Source organism: Mastigoproctus giganteus, chromosome 8, assembly GCF_048544385.1.
Source record: "Mastigoproctus giganteus isolate SK-2022 chromosome 8, ASM4854438v1, whole genome shotgun sequence".
NCBI classification, from domain to species: domain Eukaryota; kingdom Metazoa; phylum Arthropoda; class Arachnida; order Uropygi; family Thelyphonidae; genus Mastigoproctus; species Mastigoproctus giganteus.
Genome location: NC_143582.1, coordinates 29,323,263 through 29,345,237, shown reverse-complemented (window position 1 = coordinate 29,345,237; position 21,975 = coordinate 29,323,263). Strand labels below are relative to the sequence as shown.

The window sequence follows — 21,975 nt, the reverse complement described above, 5'->3', positions numbered from 1 at the left end:
CCCCTGACTTATCTATTTGTGTAGTATAAAGTGAAATTTTGATTTTAGCAACATTTAAATTACCTTGTTTCAGGTGAAGTATACTGCAAAAATTGATTTCACAAGCTTCCCTATTCACTAAAATTCAACCACAGCTCAGAACACTTTGGTAGAAACTTTCCTTCCAAGGAATTATTTGAGCTTATATTCTGATATTATGGTCTAATAATATTTCTCATTTTGTTAATTGCTAATGATTAAGCAAATTCTTAATCTGTTTGGCTTGTAATTAACACCAAAATTTTTTGGAAAAAGATTGCAATCAGTAAACTATTCAATCTAATCTAACACTAATGTTAAAATTCAGTTGTTTCTATAAAAAATATAACAAACAAGTATACAGTAATGTAAGGTCTTTCAGTAAGTTCTAGTATAAGAATACATTTTTTAAGAAATTTTAGTTCATGCTTTTGCATTTCTTCAAATCCTGAAAGTTAGGGCAGAAAAAACAGAGGCATAAGTTGCAAGTTTTCTTTTTATTCTTTTCTAGCACTGAGATAAATCAGAACAATTCAGATTTAATGCTCCAAGAGCATAAAACAGATGATTTTTCAATCCTACATACCTTGCTAGTTCATCAATACTTGAAAAAACAAATAATAAAAATTATAAATGCAGTTATTCTTCACTGTATTTCCCAAGGATCAGACTAATTATTAGCAACTCTTAGCTCGGTTAAACCTATCTACTATATCTTTCCAGTTGGCAACATTCCAAATAGCATTTACATAATCAGGACGGACATTCTTGTACTGCAAATAATAGGCATGTTCCCAGACATCAATTCCAAAGAGAGGAATGAGTCCTATTAAAATATAAAAATCATGTTAAATTGATGTACTTTGCATATGCAAAACATGTAATAAACAATTTGACTAACGATTTCAATACAAATGAAAGTTTTTTCCCCCTACCTTGAACTTCAAAATGCCATATTTAATAGCAGAAACCTTGCAATGTATTCAATAAAACTCCATTAAGAACATATTAGGAGTTATGCAATGAGTCAGGTTTATAAATCAGTACAGGCACTCCTCTACTTATGTACAACTTGCAGATACGTACAAAGCATAAAGCTGTTGCTATGTTTGGTTATAAGAATCAATTTTGAATGCCTTCATGATATTTTTCTAAAGCAGATTTCTGAGGGTCACTACCATAAAATAATAAAAACAATTAGCAGTTTCCAGTTTATTGAGCTTTTCTGTTAGTACAATCTATTATAAATGGGTAATAAACTTGATCTTATTGCATTTGCGATAATACCGATAGCTGGAATTCTGTGGAATTTTACGTTATTATGGTGAAATGTGTTTCCCCTTTACTGAAATCTTTAATCATATAAAAAACATAAGTTTTCAGAATCTTCTCTTCATTCCTATTTTTTGAGCTTCATAAAGTTGTTACTCTGTATCACGGGGTTCACATCTGGTTAGTATGGGCTTGGCACACCCAGGATCATGAGCTGGATATCATCATTCTTCTCTTTCTTGGCGATTCCTCTCTCAGGAATTTTTTTTGGCTGGTGCAACATAAGCCTCAGGCTTCCTTGCACCATATGGTTAATAATAATCTCACTTGCACGTATCATGTTAGTTGCAATTTGTGTGTGCCATGTTCTTTGTTATTGATTGCTTCTTTTCTTACTGTTTTAAAATTTTTTGAAAGAAAAAAAAAAAAAAAGTCAGTGAACAGAAATATCAATTAGTTACACTATGTACGTAAGTGTAAATTTATTTTTATTTTACTAACCTGTGGGAAATATTCTTCTGATTTTCACGCATCATTTAATTTTGTAAATTTGTGCTCTATATCTTTACTTTTATAGCCTGTGGATAATATTTCTCCTATTTTTGCTTATTAGAATTGCCGTTTAATACAATTAAAATTCAGTTTGAAAATGTGATCACAATGACCGGTGCTTACTACATACCGTATGGTGAATGGTATTTTAATTTGTAGAGTCCATTGTAAAGTGATTTTATCGTAGATTAAATTAAATTTCGTATGTATTTAGATTAAATTAGTTTTGAATAAATACTGTACTTTATATTAATATTAATTTTACGTTTTTTCAGCCTCATTTAACTCACAAATTGTAAAATGCTGAAGTTTGTTGGGGGTTATAATCTCAGTGCATTGTACCGTACTGTACATGTATTTACAACACCGAAGTTGGACTTATGTACACAAAAAAAAACTGATTAAGTACGTAATTCGAGGAGTGCCTGTGTATACACCAATGTGCATGAATACACAAATTTATCAAGTAAGTTAAGAAAGAGATGGATAAATAGGTTTACTTACTGTTATTCTGATCAGCTGGCAGGATGATCTCTGCATTACATTTTGGCGAATGTGTGCCAAAATGTAAATAATGTATGTTCTCTACATGAATAGCCAAGTGTCATATGGAAGTAAAAACTGTTTCCACAAAACTGTTGTGTAACTTTAATCCCTAGAACTGGGTTACATTTGGCCTATGCAGTACAATACTATAGGATTAGAGGATATTATTTTAATGTCTCCCTATGCCATAGTTGAAATAAAAAATTGAATGCTTTACTGTGCTCGAATGTTGACCATAGGGAGCATTCTGCTCCCACCGAATATTGAAGCCAAAGGCAGCAAAATGGCCCCTGTGATCGAAAAACAATTGCAGTAAAGTGTGCGAGTTTTATTTGATTTCAACTATTGCACAGGGCAAATGCAGCCATTCTGGGGATTATGATGTATGGAAATTTAAATAAATATTTAAATTTCCGCCATTTGGCCATTCACTTAGGCAAAATAGTCGCGGTTTGCATACATTTCACTAATAGAGATAAACTGATAACAAGCCAGTAAACTTCAAGACAACATCTCAGATTTGAAATATATAATGGATTCTTTTTTTGGTGATACTATTCAATTTAAAAAGCTATTAACAACTTAAGCAGAACTGTAGATAATGGTATTTGTTGAACACATGCCCATGCCTTAATGCCAAGTACTCAGCCTTGGAGAATGATCTTCATGATCAAAAATTGAACACACTTGTGGGTCAGCACTAATGGAATCCATAATGGTAATCATTAGTCATAGGGAAGGTTTAAGGCAGTATAAAGTTGACAGATGATGGATTTCTCCATTACTTTGGATATGGTTGAAGTATATTAATTTTATTTGATTTCACTGCATTGAAATATCCCTCTGCAATCCAAGTGTTGATTAGGATGAAAACAGTATTTTTTTTTTTTTTTTTAAATTTTGAAGGAAATAAGATGGAGATAAGAAATAGAGAATTACTTAGAGATAAATCCATAAACAACTGATGGTGTATATTTGAGAAATTATAACTAACTATCTATGAAGAACAAGTTCATCAAACTGGAAGGTCAAACACCATACTGTCATCAGCAAAGATAAAACTTCCTCAATAAGAGATCAGTATGCAGGAGGGAAAAACGGTGAGTGAAAGAAAAGAATCATGGGGAACTCCAGTATTAGCTGAAATATAAAAAGACAGTCATCTACCATCACAAACAGTGAGGGAAACTGGTTGCCCAATTGCAAAATCAGAAGAGAACAATTGCTTGGAAAAATGTTTCTCCAAATTCCTTGGAAATTCCTTTTTCCAAGGAATCTGCCCACAGATGAATAACATAAGGCAAGTTATCACTCATGGACCAGTACTAATAGAATCCATATTGGTGAACATCAATCATATGGAAGGTTTGAAGTAGTATTAAGATTGACAAATGATGGATTTCTCCAATACTTTGGATAGGGTTGAAGTAAGCACAACAAGAAAATAACTGAAAAAGAAAAATCTGTCACCATTTTTAAGAATCAGCTAGATATGAGAAAAATTTCCACATAGAAGAAAAATTACTGGTAGAATACAAATAAGCATAAAAAAGACAATACAAAAACTCTGGAATACAGGTTTTAAGAATAAATAAAAAAAATCCAACAAGCCAATACAACACTGCTTAGCATTCATTCTTCTAATCTCTTTAAAGCTTGTAGCTGCCTCACTCAAATTTACTCCATGATAAATAAATAAAAAATGGGGGGAGGCATTGAGTAGGATGTGTTCTGTATTTCTAGACAAAAAATATACTGAATTACTCAATAAAGATGAAAAAATTTATTCAAAATGTAGAAATGCAAGTTATAGCTTGCTTTAGTCAAAATATAGCTCACAGAATATATGATAAAGGAATCCCTTGCCCAGCAGGAGATACATTTCTGAAACATTAAGTTTGGAAAAACAACAAATTTAATGTGTGGTTTTCATAAAATATATAAAAAGACACAGTAAACTAAATGTTCAGTTTACATAATGTAAAAATGGTCTATCAAGAGTGTTTTTATCTTCGGTTCCAATGCAAATATTGATCAAAAACAAAATGCTACTGAAGCATATCCACACACAACACTATATATAGAGTACTGTGAGTATATACAGCAACAGTCACCACACCAATACCATATATGGTGTGGTGACCATGTGAGTGTATCACTGAGAGGGTAGAAAGTAAAATTCCATCCCTCTTCAGTAACTATTAGACCCTCCCAATTTTTATCATGTTCTTTTGTTAAAGGAGATTGAACTAAACCTTATATATACATATTTAAAAAAAAAAACATGCAAGTTGTAAAATGTTGATATGCAAATACAAAACCACATACACTAGACTCTTGATTTATCAGGCTCACATTAACCGGGACAAACAGACTCCAAATTAAAAAAAAAAAAAAGAAATCACTAGAAATCAAATTTCAAGTGATGACTAGAATAGGTATAAACAGATGTTTTGCAAGTCATAAATAAGTGACAAGAAGTAGCATTATAAGTTGTCATTGGGAGATTATCTTGCAACCCCTGCTATCTTCACACCTGCAGCTCAAAAAAAAAAAAAAATAGACCAAATGTTAGTTTGTTTTAGTGCGTCACATCGATTGTTGTGTTCCGTTTGCACTGCTAAAGGACAAATTTTGTTTCGTTATTTATGTCAGGGATGTCGAATTTTTTTTTATAGTAACTTTTTTTTTTTTTTTTTTGTTTAGAAATTGCAAAAATGATGGGCAAAATGCAAGAGTTGTGCTTTCAATTAAACAAAAACTTAACTTGAAATTATTCAAAAGTTTGAAAACGGTGCATCCAATAAATCTCTAATGAACCATTATAATGTTGGTGCCTGAACCATACACAACCTTGTAAAAAAAATAAATGGAACTATTAGATTTAAAATTGACATCGTAAAAAGCAAATGCTTGTCCAATATGCACTACTCGTGTATTGGACACTCGAGTAGTGCGTGGTAAGTTTATTCGTTTTTTTTATCTATCGCCATACTTTTTACATAAGTTGCTGAACATTTTTTGATACAGTAAGTCCCCGACTTATGTAGCTCCAGACTTATGTTATGTTATTTATATATATATATATTTTTTTTTATATACTGAAAATTTTACCATAATAACGTAAAAACCCACAGAATTCCAGTTATCAGCATTATCGCAAAATGCAATAAGATCGAGTTTACTGCCCATTTATAATGAATTGCACTAACAGAAAAGCCCAATAACCCGGAAAGTGCATATTGTTTTATGGGAGTGACCTCCAGAAATGTGCTTTAGTAAAATGTGAGCTCGTGTGGGATGTAAAAGTGCATTTTCGCCTTAGCCCTATGAAGATCTTTTCAGAAAATTTAATTTTGACTGTTATCATGGTGCCAACTAAGAGAATAAGTGACAGTGCTACTAGTAAATCGACCAAGAAAAGGAAAGCGATCAATTTGGATTAGAAAATTAAAATAATAAAGATGTATGAAAATGGGCAAACATTAATAACAAGTATCGTGCAGAATTCAGATTTGTCAGTGGCAACAGTGAACACAACAATAAAGTAGAAAGACAATACAAGAACCAGTGAAGTTAACTATAATAACAAAGGCTATGAAATACAAATCAGTTTATACTGTACAATAACATGCACTTCTTATTTCTTTTTATGTTTTCTTTTCTTATATATCACTCTGGCTACTTCACTGCTGTCCCCAGATAAAGTTTTTAATTGAGCTAATTAAAAATATATAACTGTTTTTCTTCATTCTTCTAAGGATATTATGTGGTTTTTGTAATTTTGGCATATCAGGGATATAGCAGCAATATTTTATTACTCATTTCCAAGTTAGTTACGTAAAACTCAACTTTTATATAAGAAGTCCTTGAACGTATCTCTTACATATATTGCGGACTTGCTGTATTTTTGGATTAACTGGGAAATCGATTATCCGGGAACTTTACCATCTATCCCAGAAAATCAAGAGTCTACTGTATTTCAAGGATTCCTGTAAACATAATCTTAGAATCAAAAAGTCATCATGGCAGTGAGTCTCTTCACAGGTTATTTCCATTTAGAGTTAACATCAATTATCAATGCAAATTTATTACATGATTTAAAAAAATAAAAAATAACTGTATTATGTTTTATTGTGGGTAAATTGTACTGTTAATTGAAGTTAGTTTTAAACAAGATCCATAATCTCTGAAGCCAGAGGCCCTAATGTCAAAATCAGCATCATAAAGATGATACTGATAGCATATGAAAGGCAAATCCTCAGACTCTTCCCCCTTTTCCTATATGTAAACAATGCTAAAACATGGAAAAACTGCTAAGCAACAATTGTCATGAAGGAAGAATTGCATGCATGCATGCTTCAAAAACAACCATATGTGCAATATGATTGTTTTTAAACAACCATAATTAAGCTAGCCTTGCATCTTAATTCTGAAGATGTTCAGTGCAAACACCTGTAAAAAAAGGTCATCTGGAATTGGCATAGCTCTTCCACAAAAACAGTAATAATACATAAATGATATTTATACCTGTAGTTGCTTGTAAAGGATCTTGATTTGCACAGGTAGCTATCTGCAATCTCTTTAATTTTGAATCAAATCCAAGCCATGCCCAGCCAGATCCTTGAACACCTACTGCAGCTGTTGACATTTGATTTCTAAGGTTATCAAAACTTCCAAAATCTCTGTTAATAGCCTGCAACAGATCTCCTGTAATACAAAATTATATATCAATTAGAAATCAGAACTATATATGAACCTGGGCTAAAATGTAATTTGTATCAGATTAGCTGATAAAAAAGTTACACAGCTCAAACAGATGCAACATGAGGTTCAAACCAAAAGTTATAAAAACATGGTCACAAAATAATGTTACCAATAATAATACAAGGTGGTGAGAGAGTACTTTTGCACTGGTTTTCCCCTCGCCAGTCACTACTGTTTCACATTCCGATAAAACAGCTGCATAAACAACCTTTGGAGAAGGTGCTTTATTGAAAACAAAATATCCCCCTTACTGTGTGAAGAATTTCACGTGATATGATTCTTTTATTTAATAATACTATCAATTTCAGTTACTTAATATCTCAAATACACTTTCGTGTAACCAAATGTTTGTAATTCCTCCTTTCAAAATTAATTAGTCTCAATATGATCGCAATAAACAAACTTCACCTAATAAATACGGATTAAAAATTTTCAAAGGTACTGAAATATAATACACATGGTAATGAATATAATTTTAGTTTTATTCTTTCTAAAAAATTTTTTTAAATATAATTATTCCTATAATAGTGAAATTATATCAACTTAATCTTGCTGTTTTTATACATGTTGGGCAAAAACAATTACCCATTTTAAAAATTAAATGACTACTCTGAAAATTGGAAAAGACATTTGTTATTAAAGTTCAATAATATACATAAAAGAATTTGGTTACATTCCTCAGTGCTTGTAAATGATGTCCATTATTGCCCACCAATGTGAACACAATCCTCTTCTCATATTCTCACATCCATTGGTCTATGTAATATTTCTGGTGGTATGCTTTCACTTTTCATCACAAGAGTTTTGTTTCGGTTGCTAAAGTGTCCATGGGTGGTTTGTGTAGACGTTGAATTTTAAAAAATCCCACAAAAAGAAATCGCAAACAGGTATGTCTGGTGATCATGATGACCAATTTATGTTACCAAATCAAGACAATGTAATTTGGAAACATCTCCTTTAAAGTGTCCATAGAAAGCATTGTGATATGTGCCATAGTGCCATCCTGTTGAAAACAGACATTTTGCAAGTTTATTAGTTTTTTTGGTGAAGATCCTCTGTTACAAATTCTTGCAGCATGTTCATATACAGGGCTGAAGTTAGTGCCAGCCAAACCATTAGCATTTTTATTAAAGTATGGTCTGATGGTGCTGAAAGAAGACCCCCCCCCAACTGGGCAGTATCAATTCTAGATACTGCCCAGTATCTATAATTCTGTTTATTTACATATCAATTCAAATGAAAGTGGGCCTCATCACTCATTATTAAATGAGTGATTAAGTCTAGATCATTATTCACCTTCTGTAGGAATAGATTACAGAAATTCAAATGTGTATCCAAATCATGAATAAGTAATTGTTAAACAATTTGCATTTTATGCAATATACAGCATACACTTCATTCTGATATTTTCAATTCTCTTGACTAGCAGAAGTTCAAGGATAACATTGCTCTGATTCTTTCAATATTTTCTGGAGTACATGCTGTATGCATCTTACTTGGAAATTTCATATCTGTTATGGATGCTGCTGTTCTATTCCCACACCAGGTGGAAAAAACACGAGTTTGGATTCTGTTAATGATGCAAGGAATTTTTATAGGTGTTTTTTCACATTGCTGAGTTAATTGGTCTCAGGTGAGGGTAGCATGGTTTTTCCTCTTGGAAACTTGGGTTTTCTGTCCAGCAAACAGAAAATCTACCACAAAACATAAGTTAATTTACAGACACATTATACATGCCACAATATGGCCTAAGTTGCTGATGCACAACAACCAACCAACCAACAGCTATTGTTCTAAATTTGTAAATCTGATATGTCATGGTCTTTCGACTTGGAACACTACTATTTCTTCTCACAATGAAGTGGCATCTAAATTCACCCTGGGTATTCACAACAGAATCACCTGATTTAAAAATGTTTCATTAGCAAATGCACAATGCTCATTCAACCACTGCTCCATTTTTACTAAATGCTTTAGTGTACTTTTCTCCAGGCCACAAACTGCAGTGCCTCCACTGCAACCACTACAAAATGGAACCACTTTAAAATATGCAACTTTTTTTTTTTTTTTGAGATTATACTGATTATCCAGTATAATCCACCATTAAAATAACTGGAAATCTGAAAAATTGTCCTTTCTGATAAAACAATTACTAGAAAACTAGAATGATCTACAGTGCCTGCCAAGACCAGCTCAAAGAGTACATTCTAAAAATGACTTATTTTAAGATGATTCCTCAAAAATAGGCCCTCTTTATTTCTCAGAAAAAAAAAGTGTCTTATGAGCTGAAAAATATAATAAATGATAGATAATCCAATCATGTGGTATGAAAAAATATATGCACATTTAATACTTTGTGCTGAAAAGTAAAAATTAATTAATACCTTGTGGCTCTCCACCAGAAGGAGACAAATTCTTCCAGAAGATTGAGTGGTTTATATGTCCTCCACCATTGAATCGAAGTGCTGATCCCAGTGCTACAATAGTTGACAGATCATCTGAAAAACAAAAAAAACTGCATACTTCTGTATGTATATATGCATGTATGTTTAAATACAATCTAACTGATTTTGAAATACAACTGGTGCTTAAAGGACAGATGCCTCAGCTACTGAAACAGTATACATAACTGTAAAACAATATTTGCTCATGCGTCTCACTGGTAAATCAAGCAGTATGACAGAAAACAAAATGCCACTGGATGAGCAAACAGTGCAGCAAATGGCAGCCCAACAGGAGTGTAACAATGGAAGTATTTACCCCTTGATACAGCATCGGCAAAATACCCATTTCCAAACCCACAATGGATTTTACCATCAAGCAGCTAGCAAAGGTCACACAAAAAACTAAACCAGAAATATCAAACAAAAATCAAAACAAAATTGCTCTGACAAATCACAATTCCTAATATTTCACAACAATAGCAAATTATGTGTATGTGGTTTAAGCAACACAAAGCTCTGAATCTATCCTATTGACCACAATCGAGACATCACAAATCTGGGACTACTGACCTGAAAAGCCATACCTAAGGTGAAAACATCTTGATATTAATCATGAAAATTGCTTAAATGAATGACTTTCTTTGTGGAGTAGATCTGGTATATAGTTAAAATTAATACTGTGCTATTAATAATAATTTATTCTGTGAAAAATTTACATTATAGCACAAAAATAATCATAACATTAAAAGATTGCTGCCAATCACTTGATCACATGTGGGGAGGCCTTTTGTTCTCTGTAATCATAACATGTCATGTCATAAAACCTTACCACTATGTTTTGTTGGCTACTGCATTCTTAGTACTGGCTAGTTTCAAGTGGAAAATTGATCTTTTTTGTTAATTGTTTTAGAGCACTCTAATCATTTTTTCAACAAAATTCTTAGTCATGAATTTCCATACAACTAAGATTTATCATTGATATATTTTACTCTAGGCTGTTTCTTTTAATATTATTTTATTTCAATACTAATTGTGTGAAATCTCTATTATTGAATGAAGATCTGTATTTTTAATTTGTACAAAAGTATATTTGTAGCATTTCTAATTTGTATATATTTGATTATAATATTGTCAAGATTTGAGTAGCATAATAAAAGAGTCGGGTTAAGTCTAGAACCTGGACCATTTTTATTTTTCTACATACAACATTATTTTGAAAGCAGTCTTATCCTTGACATCAATATATACAAGTCTGCAGCAGTTCTCTGGGAAATAACATTAGGACTTCTGTCACAACTTTACAAATCAGCATATATTTGCTCCTTGTGATGCAATGCAAGTGTATGATACCAAGGAATCCCGAACAAAAAAAAAATCGTTGGCTAAGAATACACACACATGCACAAAATTCCTCCAAATGGTGCCATGAACAACCATTTAAGAAACATTCCTAAAGTATTACAATTAGGTTCAGTCAGGCTAAGTGTCGTCCACAAAATCATTTTCATATTGAACTTTGAAGTATGAAAGATATGAAGTACTGCAGAGCACAAGTCTATATATATGATTTCAGCCACACTATTTGGCAGAAAGGGAATACCAGAACTTTTGGGCACAAATGTGAATTCAGAAACTTCATGACTTTATTTAACAAAGAAGGTATGCCAAAGAACAACGAAGATTACCCAATACAATACTATCACTTTTTATCTACACCTGATAATCAAGTCTGGAACATGTGATTCTACCTTCATGCAAATAATTATTTGCAACTAATGTTACACAAAGACAGCCTCAACCCAGTGAGGCATACACATCACACCCCAATTCCTGCCTATGCTACTTCACACCCAGAGTTGCCTCGAACACATCTGACATCATGAAGCAATGCACTTCTTTAGTACATAAGGTTACTAAGGTTATCTGGTTGCAGTGGACTGACAAATTTGTCAGTCCACACAAAACTGACAAATTCTATTTGCACAGCTCCAGAAAATTAATGTGATCTGAATAGCAGTACTATTAAACTTAGTATGTAAGGGAATGATTAGAGACCATCCTTAGAAAAATATCAGAACCAGCCTTTTCAAACCTTGTGAGCTGCTAATAAGAAATCAACACAAATAATGTTGGCAGCAAAAGCTTTTGGAAGTCCATGCCTGCTATAGAATACATAGGGTTTAAATACATAAAAATATAAATATAATAGAGTATTATAAATTTTGGACCTAACCCTTCATGGGTTTTTGAAAACTAACACTGTTTGGCTCCCTTGGTAATAAAGTGCACAATTCATTAACTACTATAGGAAAATTACACAAAATTTTGATTGAGCAGCAAAGCAATGTCACAACTATGGCAATTATAATCTCTCTTCTCTTCCACATGGGGAAACTTTTCCAAGCATCACACTCAGCTTTTCAAAAAAAAAAATACCATAGTGGACTTTATATAAATACAATTAATCATAAAATAATAATACAACAACTGTCTAAATATAACCATGGGAAACTTTGCCTTAGCTTCCCAAAGTAGTATATTACAATGTCAATCAAATTAATGCTATATGATTGGATGATTTGCTGATAATCAAGCTGCTCTGTGACATGTCTCTCATTGCTTCCCCTAATCAGAGTTGACAGTTACTGTTATTCACTGTACATCATATAAACTTTTAAAGCAAGCAAGTTTTTTTTTTGTTTTTTAATTTAAGGCTAAGGGTGTGATTCTGAGAAAACTTTCCAAAGGTATATAAAGCTGTAACTTGCCAAACAAGCAATCAAGAAATGAATGCATAATGAAGTTAATTTAGCGATTTCCAGTATCATATTCCAAAAAATAAACAAAAAAAAATTCTAGCTTTCAAAGTTCATATGAGATATAATTTGAATAATAGTAGATGTCAATTAACCAGAAGTGAGCAATAACAGATATATCAGAGAGTTTAATTCACACTGGAGAATACAGTAAAGTTTACCTGGTTGTAAATAATTTGCAACACTTGATGAAGTGCAAGACTCCAGAATAATTTCACAGATTTTTTAAATAAAATTTTCAAAAACAGCTGGAATTATGAGGCTTTACTGTATGTGCAGGAGAAAATAAAACCAAGTGAGTTAACTCCCACAAACTTTTTATGAAAGTGATTGTATATTTTACAGAAATTCTAGATAAAAATGATTTTTGAAATTTCTATATTTTATAAATTTGATTTATAACTAAACTATTTTAATGCTAATCTTTTTGCTTATGCATCCAACAATTTATCTTCTGCAATATTAAGGTTCACATATACAGTATGATGTGTCTGATGAAGTTTCATTATTTCGTGTGGCTGTAAATAATTTGCAACAACACATGAAATTAGTCCTGAAGTGCAGGACCTTAATTTCAAATATTTTCTGAGATAAAATTTCCAAAAAAAGTTAGAATTATGAGACTTTCCTGTATATGCAGGAAAAAATTTACACCAAGCAAGTTAACTCCAAGAACTTTCCTTTCTGAAAATGCTTACACATTTTACAGAAATTCAAGATAAAAATGATTTCTGAAATTTCTACATTTTATAAATTGATTAATAACTAAATTATTTTAATGCTAATCATCTTACTTTTTGCTTGTGCATCCAACAATTTCTCTTCTGCAATATTAAGGTTGTTCACATATGCAGCATGATGTTTCTGATGATGAAGTTTCATTATTTCAGCTGAAATTGTAGGTTCCAGAGCATTGTAATCATATGGAAGATCTGGTAAAGTATGCTTCTGATGACAGGAACAAAGAAATGGAGCCAAAAGGCGTGTACTAAAAATTTCAAATTAAGTCATTCAATAATAAAAACAATATCAGAAAAATAAATCATAGAAATGCACAAATTTTTTTGTAAATCTAGATTCTTAAATCAAATCATTTGATCAGCTGCTTAGCATGTTGTAGCACTATTCTGCAATCCAAGAGTGTTATGAATCCAAATCCTTGTCATAGGCATCTAAATACTCCATTTTATATGCTAAACATAAGAGTATAAAGGATTGTTAATATTTTTCTCCCCTCAATCTTGATACAGCTTATCCTACCAATCTCATTTATTTTTCCATTGAGATTTAGCTATATTCCTCAAATCTAAATCTGAAAGAAATATCAGAGAATTCCTAAAATTAAAGGCAGTGTTTTTTTTTTTTTGATTTTCTGCCAAAGAATGTATGTTTGTTCACTAGGCTTATAGTTTTAAGTAGCTCTCCCTTGAAAGAGGGAGAGAAAGAAAAACAAAAGAATATAAAATATGAAAACTGTTTGTATTAATTTTGCTTTTCATTAAGTACACAGACTGGTTTCCTTTTACATACACAATATTTTCATCCTACTAAAAATTAAAAGTTTTACGAAATTATTTTCATATATCTGAGGAACATTATACGTACAATCTATAAACAAGGTAGTGGCAAATAAAAAAAAAAACACCCTCACAAGTACACATAAGATAAGTTTGGAAAATAAAAAAAGAATACAGTTAAGAAGGGAAAAAAAAAGCATTTTTGACTTCAATTTATGACAAATCAGGCAAATGCAAAATATTGTTTATGCAGAACTGATTTAAAATGTGATCTCTGTCAGATGGCTGTACAGTTGGCAAATTTTAAATCAGCCGATTAAAACTTATATGCATTAGCAGAGGCATATGATGCAAGAAAGCAAGCTTATTAAAAAAAAAAAAAAAAAAAATCCCATTTCGCCCATCCATTTGTTTGTCCAGAAGTTTGTTTGTTTTAACTTAAAACAAACCTAAGGTAACTTAAAATGAGCCAAATTTTTAAAGCGGAAAATGAAAATGTTAACTCTAGTTATATACCTAGTTTCTAGTTAGGCTGCAGGTTATTAACTAACATAGTTTGTATGGGAATGAAAATAAAAACTTATACTTATTGTTCCTTCATTCAACTTCACTCTTAAATATTATACAGAAAGTATCTTTATGATTTTATGGAAAAAAAATTTACGTAAGTCTGAAGTTACGTAAGTCAGGGACTAACTGGCATATGATATCAAAATTATTTTTTGCATCTAGTTCCTTTGTGACCACATCATAGTATCCAATCAAATTGGTTGTTCCACTTAACAAACCCATGCTGTCTGACCTATAACTGCAGTCTTGTCTAGATAATCCTACAATGCTTCTTTAACCAGTGACTCCATTATTTTTCTCAGAACAGAAGTTAACTAACAGGTCTGCAATTACTCGTATCACCCTTTGATCCCCCTTAGTGAATAGGGGATACATTTGTACATCTCTAGTCTGTGGGGAACTCCCTGAATCCAAGGATGCTCATAATTATGGCTAAGGGTTGGCATACTTCCTTTGCAGCCTCCTTTAATATAACTGGATAGATCCCATCCACCTCTAGTGTCTCTCATATTTAACTTCAACAATTTCTCCTCCTTTGTTCTCAGTTATTACAAAATAAATTAGTTCCCTGTTGGAGTTTGATAAACTTCTGGCCTCCACTTCCCTACAGAATTCCTCATGTGTGAATGTAGATGCAAAATAATCATTCAGTTTGTCAGCAAACTGTGCAGGATCATCCACAGTCGAAAACCGTCAATGTCAAGTGGACCAATCTGATTCATCTCCTTCCTTTTAGAGTTTACATATGTAAAGAAGTCTTTGCTGTTTTTCTTTGCATCCTTTGCCAAAGATTTCTCATAATCTGCCTTCGTCTGCCTAACCTCCTTTGTAACTTGATTACAGACTAGCTTACATCTACCATAGGCTTCGTGTTGCCTGATAATTTATATGCATCTCATTGCATTTTTCTTCTTTGCCACGAGTCTCAGTTCATCTTACATCCATTTAGGCCTAAACCTTGAACAGTATTTCTTAGTTGGCATGAAAATACTAGTAACTTCCAAGATTAATTCCTTGAATGCTTCCCATTTAGAATATGCTGTTGGTAACATCACCAGTTGGTCCCACTGTATAGAATTTAAAAACTGTCAGACTGCTGTAGTCACTTTTACAAAAGCAAAAACCCTTTCCTTAACCCCTGATGGTGGTTACATCTTTAAGTAAATCCCACATTGGTACATTGTGATCACTGCCATCTAGTGATTCCTTTATCTGCAGATTCTTATGAAGTTAGTCTATTATATCAGGTATTGTCAACCCTCATAGAATAGAATAAGAATGGATTTTGATATTGAAACCCTATGATGCACATATGCTACCTGGTGGTATGCAGGAAGATTTTCTAAACCAGTCTATTATTTATTACCTCAGTGCTTACTTCCTCATCTGTGCAGTGCTAAACCAAATTTGTTGGAATCTGTTATACAGGGGATCCTTGGTATATGAGTATTCATTATCTGAGTCCCCACAGTTACAAGAATTAAAAAATTAAAGAAAGCCCTTCAAAAAATTGACCAAGCACTTGAATATTTTTGTGAGAACAACCCTCTTCGTGATCACGCAGCAAAAGTTAAGTGCAAAGTTATAGACATAATTAAATGGTATGACACAATTGTATCTGAAAAAATAATAAAAAAAAAACAACTCTAGATTCATTCTTTATTCATAAAACTGAAAAACAGCATAACTTCAATAAACTTCACCTTACATTGTTCAACATATTATAATAAAAAACGTCTAATGAAATAATTGTCTCATTTTTCAGTTCCTTCAATCCATTTTTTACTATGTACAAGTATATAATACACGTTATGAAAATTTGGTCCCCCTTTTATGTGGAATTTTTTTGAACCAAATACCTTCAGATAATGAGGGATCCCTATAGATCAAATTCATGTGCACTTGCTACAAAATCAAAGTGAAGCAGTTATAAATGCTAAGTAAAATTCAGGTGGTAGATGACTTTCATCAACCGGTGAAATACCACCACTTTGCTTATTGGAGGCTTGAAGTGGTGAAACCCATGTTTAGTCTCTAGAGCAAAGTTTCTGGCATCCCCCCTCTCCCCATACTTCTCCTTCAACCCATGCACGGTACTAAGTACTATAGGTTTTGATACCTTTCGTGTTTGGGGTTCTCATAAAAAAAAAAAATAGATTTAAAATAAGACACTTTTTCCAGGGAAATATTTTAATTAGTTTCTTGATATACAAAGGACAGCTGGTACAATTACACCCAAAACAATCTGGTTCAGACCTATATATCCCTCCCCCAACTTCACTAGGGATGTACTACTCAGGGGGCCGACCGGGCTAGCCGAGTGGGTAAAGTACCTGCCCGGCAACCCAAAGGTCGCGGGTTCGATTCCCGCCTCGGGCTTGGATCAAAGTACTGCAAAAACCTTGGGAGGTGCAATATGGCCACAGAAGCCGATGCGCCAACAACTACCAAATCAAAAAAAACTACTCAGGGTTTTAAAAACTACAAGAGAATTTACAGTAATGCAGTATAATTGTGGAGAACACTAAATGCTGTCAGTAGCAGGAACTTATAAAAATAAACAAACTGTTTGTCAATTCATGCACACTTTGCATTATGCCTTTGGTAGTTTTTGCCATTCAAAATGTGATTTCATCCTTGAAAAGAATATCACATGCTGTTGCTTACAAAAATTTATAACTGAATACACTACACAATTGACAAATAGAGGCTCCCCTCTCAGAGAAAATGTTTAGTTTTGCAAGCATCCATCTGCAATTAACATTTTACTGATGTATTTTTTTTATCGCATCTCAAACTTTCAATAAGGAGAAATTGAACATTCTACAATGATAACTCTCAGATAACTACTGTTGGGCATAAAATGTTAATCAACTAATTTGGGGAATACACTGCAGAAGAGAATACAATAGTTCAGTGATCTGCACTTTGGAAGCCACTGCAATAGCTAGCTATTCTCTGTGAGATACAGAGTTTGCTTCTGCTAGTATATATTGTGAAATTTGTGTTTTTCCATAAACTTCATTTTTTTTTTACATCCCTCTTGGAAGATATGACTCCACTTGCATTATAATACCCAAAACTGCAGTATAACAAGGCACAGTACGAGGGGGCATCAAAAAGTTCATACCCTTACCTACATAAAACATCAGTAGGAAGATGCAGTTTTTAATATAAGTTGTCTACGTATTCAATAACTAACATGTGAAATTTCATTTCATTCCCATAGGTGATCATACACCAGAGGTGGAATCCAGAATCTGAGGAAGGAGGCTATGGTTGACAAAGTGGAGTATCAAGCAGTAATCAAGTTCCTGCATTTGCAGGGCAAGAAAGCTCAGGAAATTGAGGAAGAAATAAAAGCTGTGTATGGGCAGAATTGTCCATCCTATGAAAATGTAAAAAAGTGGAAACGGGAGTTCCAGTGCAGTCATACAAGTGTCTTTGACAAGCCAAGAGAAGGAAGACCATAAACATCCACAGACAGTGAGAAGTTTGCAAAGGTTGAGCAGCTGGTGCTGAGTGACAGACATGTAACAATTCATTTCATCGCAAATGCAGCGGGAATTAGCTATGGGTCTCCCCACAGCATTTTACATGACCATCTGCACATATCTAAGGTCTCCGCACAATGGGTTCCAAGATTGCTGATGCATTTGCAGAAGCAATGTCGAATGCAATGTTCTAGCCAACTGTTAGATTTGAGTAATGCAGATGTTGAGAACTTTTCTGATCGGTTGGTGACAAATGCTGGGTGTACCGGTATGATCTGGAGACTTAAGAAGTCATCAACGAAGTGGAATCGTGGTTTCAGACAAAAAGTTCAGACTTCTATGATCAAGGCATTAAACACCTGATCCACAGATGGGAAAAATGTGTTAGTATACGTGGAGAGTACACAGAAAAGGATTAAAGTTCGTGTGAAGTCTCACCTTCCCAGGGCTATTATTTCTAGGTAAGGGCATGAACTTTCTGATAAACCCCTCATATATTACGGTTGCACTGCATTAATAAAGTAAAATGGCCATGAAATGGACTTCGAAATTTAAATTACTGAAATTGTTTCTGGATAAAATTTCTATTTGGATAAATGACATAGCCCTGTACATTTCAATACCATATGGTGTATGGCCATTTACAGTGGTGATCAAAGAAAGTGCATCACCTAGAAATTTCACATTTCTAACCCTTTTTTGTGATGGTATGTTACATTAATGACTAGCATCACAAATAGAAATATAAACAAAAGATACTTATTAATAGTTAAGGCAAAGCTAAGTAATATTTGACAGGTGTCTCAAAATATTCCAAAAGGAGCATTCACAACCTTTATACAACGGTTTTGGGGAACATGACAATTATGGCTGAAATGTTATCAGAAGCCCTCAATTTGCTTCATTTTATCATTTTAAATGGAAAACAAAATGAAAAGTTCACCAGGTGCAAACTAATATTTAGTTGAACTGCCTCTGGACCTATTGACAGCAGCATGCCGTCAAGGCATCAAGATCAGTTTCTGAAGATAATCAACTGATAGTTTGTGGTTCCAAACATGAATTATGGCTTCCTGAAGTTAACAAAGGGTCTTTGGTTTCTTTCTGGCAACTGCAGATTCCACATGATGCCAACAGTTCTGTACGGGAATCAGTTCCGGACCGTTTCCTGGCCAGCTAAGAGTTGTAATGGACCGTTCTTCCAACCATTTTTTTACCTGTAACAAATGTAAACACATTACTGTTGAACCTCTAATACAGAAATGAAGCTAAAGTAACTACAGAAGTGCCTACTTACACTTTTCGCCCGATGACAAGGAGCAGAGTCCTGAAAGATGCAGTTATTTGGCAGGTTGAAATGGTCTCTTAATTGTTGGCAGCAATTTGCCTTCCAATATAGCCAGGTATCCACTGGATTTTACAGAACCTTTTATAAACTGCAGGTGACCTACTCTGCGATACGAAATGCACCCCCGTATCATTTGGCTGGTAGGGAATTTCACTGTAGACACCATACAGTCTAGATGGTATTCTTCACTGTGTCTAAGGCGAATCATTTGTCTCCCATCAGAGCCATGCAGGTTGAATTTCTTCTCATCCGAGAAAATAACTGGTTTCCACTGCTCGGGGGTCCATTTGACATAATTAATCAGGCCTTTCTCATTTTTTGTGTGAGGAGGGGCTTCTTCTTAGGATGACGGGCTACAAGTCCATTTTTGAAGAGGCATCTTCTGACCGCACTTGCTACCACTCCTGTATGTTCTTCCCATTCTCTTTTCAGCTCAGACGAAGAAGCTTTACAGTTTTTAAGGCATAAGAGCTTCAAAATGCGGTCCTGTTTTGGCATAGAGACTCATTTGCATCCAGTTCCTTTTTTCATATCAGCAGAACCAGTATTCTTGAGTTTGGAAAGAAATCTACTCACTGTCGACTGATTACAAGACATTCTATAAGCAATATGACAGGAAGAACATCCTCCCTCACATAAAGCAAGAATAGTACTCTTTCTTTGTGGCATCAACCGCATGTAACTCTCCATCTGACACAAGCAAGGAATGCCTGCAACTCTTGCAGAGCGTGCTTATATAGCTGAAAGTAACAGCTGATGCAATATTACGTCATCATCTACACGTGTCAATCTTATCTGATGCAATCTGTAAGAAATATTGCCATATACTTACATTATTCAGATGACAATTACAAATTTTTAAGGGGTGATGCACTTTCTTTGAAAACCAGTGTATATTCAGATGTAAAGTAAGTATATTCAGTTATTAAACCATCTTATTATGAACAACAAAGATATACATTTATATTTCAATACTCTTTAAAAAAAAAAAAAAAAAACTTACCTCCCAAATACCTGAGAAACTCTTGCTGTCAACATTGTACAATCTCTGGAAATTAAAAAAATAAATAAGTAAATAAAAATCCTTAACCTAGCATTTCACAGCCTATTCAAACTATTCATTCATCAATAATTAATAAAAAAAAATTATACACTGTGCACGTGTCTTATAATTATTGTGCAAAAATGCCTGAGGTTTCAAGTATGTTCTCCAGATATTTTAGCATGTTAAAATGATTCAAGGAAATAGAGCTTCTTACTTTCCTTTAAAAAAAAAAAAAAAAAAAAAGAAGTCTTAAGTTTAAACATCTCTCCACTTCAATCAGCTGAGAAAGAGAGGGTTAAAAAAAAAAAAAAAAAAAAAAATGTATTTAATTTATTCAAACATTTTAAGCCAAAACAACTTGTAACAGCGATTACTGGTTGTTTCGGCTTAAATATCTTAGGAACGGTTCCTTTTTTTGAAAACACTTAGCCTACGTGGCTTGCAGTATATGCGATTTACAGATAAAGCAAAATGTAAAAAAAGAGGTATTTTGATTTTGCAAGACTGCTAGAATACCTTGGTTTCCATTAATTATACAAAGGAACAAGATTAGTTGAGACACAAAAGACTGAAGACACTTATCAAGAATATTAGACAGATTATGAGAAAACTTAGGCAAAGGATGAAAAGAGGAAAGAGGATGCAAAGACTTTTTTACTTATGTAAACTCTAAAAGGAAGGGGGTTGAATCAGATTGGTGCACTTGATATCAATGGTTCAATTGTTTCAGCTACCTGCTGAGGTAGGTCAAAAACTGAATGAGTATTTTGCATCTACATTTGCACATGAGGAATTTGCCCTTGCACCATAAAGTCCACAAACAAACAAACAAACATGACGAATTCTGAATGGAAGTGGGGGCCACAAGCTTATCAAACTCTAGCTGGGAGCTAAATGATTTTGCAATAACTGAGAGCAAAGGAGGAGAAATTGTTGAAGTTAAACATAACAAAGGCACATGGAGTGGATTGGATCTATCCAGTTATATTTAAAGAGGTGACAAAGGAAGTAAGCAAACCCTTAGCCATAATTATGAAAGCATCCTTGGATTCAGGGGAAGTCCCCATTAACTGGAGATGTGCAAATATGTCACCAATTCACTAAGGGGGTCAAAAGGTGACAAGTAATTACAGACCTGTTAGTTCAGGGGGAAATAATGGAGTCACTGGTTAAAGAAGCATTACAGAATCATCTATACAAGACTGCAGTTATAGATCAGACAGCATGGGTTTGTTAAGGGAAAGTCTTGCCTGACCAATCTGATTGGATACTATGATGTGGTCACAAAGGAACTGGATGCAAAAAATAATTTTGATATCATATACTTTGATTTTAGGAAAGCTTTTGATACTGTTCCACATGGAAGATTACTGTTCAAATTGGAGCAGTATGGCATTAAGGGCAAGTTGCTGCTATGGATAAAGGGATGGTTGAGTGGAAGACAGAGTGGTAATCAATAGTCACTGCTCTTTGTTTGTGGATTAATGTTGCTAGTGGAGTCCCCCAGGGTTTGGTGTTGGGACCATTGTTGTTTTCTATATTTATCAATGATATCGATGAAGGTATATAAGGCTTAATATTCAAGT

General features: G+C 33.4%; 1 protein-coding gene across 1 annotated transcript in view; it reads right to left on the bottom strand.

Annotated features, from left to right (window-relative positions):
- Positions 1–500: 500 nt before the first annotated feature.
- Sod2 (superoxide dismutase 2) overlaps positions 501–21,975 on the bottom strand; it is a 38,711-nt gene continuing 17,236 nt past the window's right edge. Inside the window, exons 2-6 of the mRNA XM_090379276.1 lie at positions 20,348–20,392; positions 13,210–13,403; positions 9,540–9,653; positions 6,919–7,098; positions 501–844 (exon numbers count right to left, since the gene is read on the bottom strand). Coding sequence (XP_090235402.1) covers positions 696–844; positions 6,919–7,098; positions 9,540–9,653; positions 13,210–13,403; positions 20,348–20,382 — 672 coding nt within the window. The 5' untranslated portion in view covers positions 20,383–20,392 and the 3' untranslated portion in view covers positions 501–695. The remainder of the gene's footprint in view (positions 845–6,918; positions 7,099–9,539; positions 9,654–13,209; positions 13,404–20,347; positions 20,393–21,975) is intronic.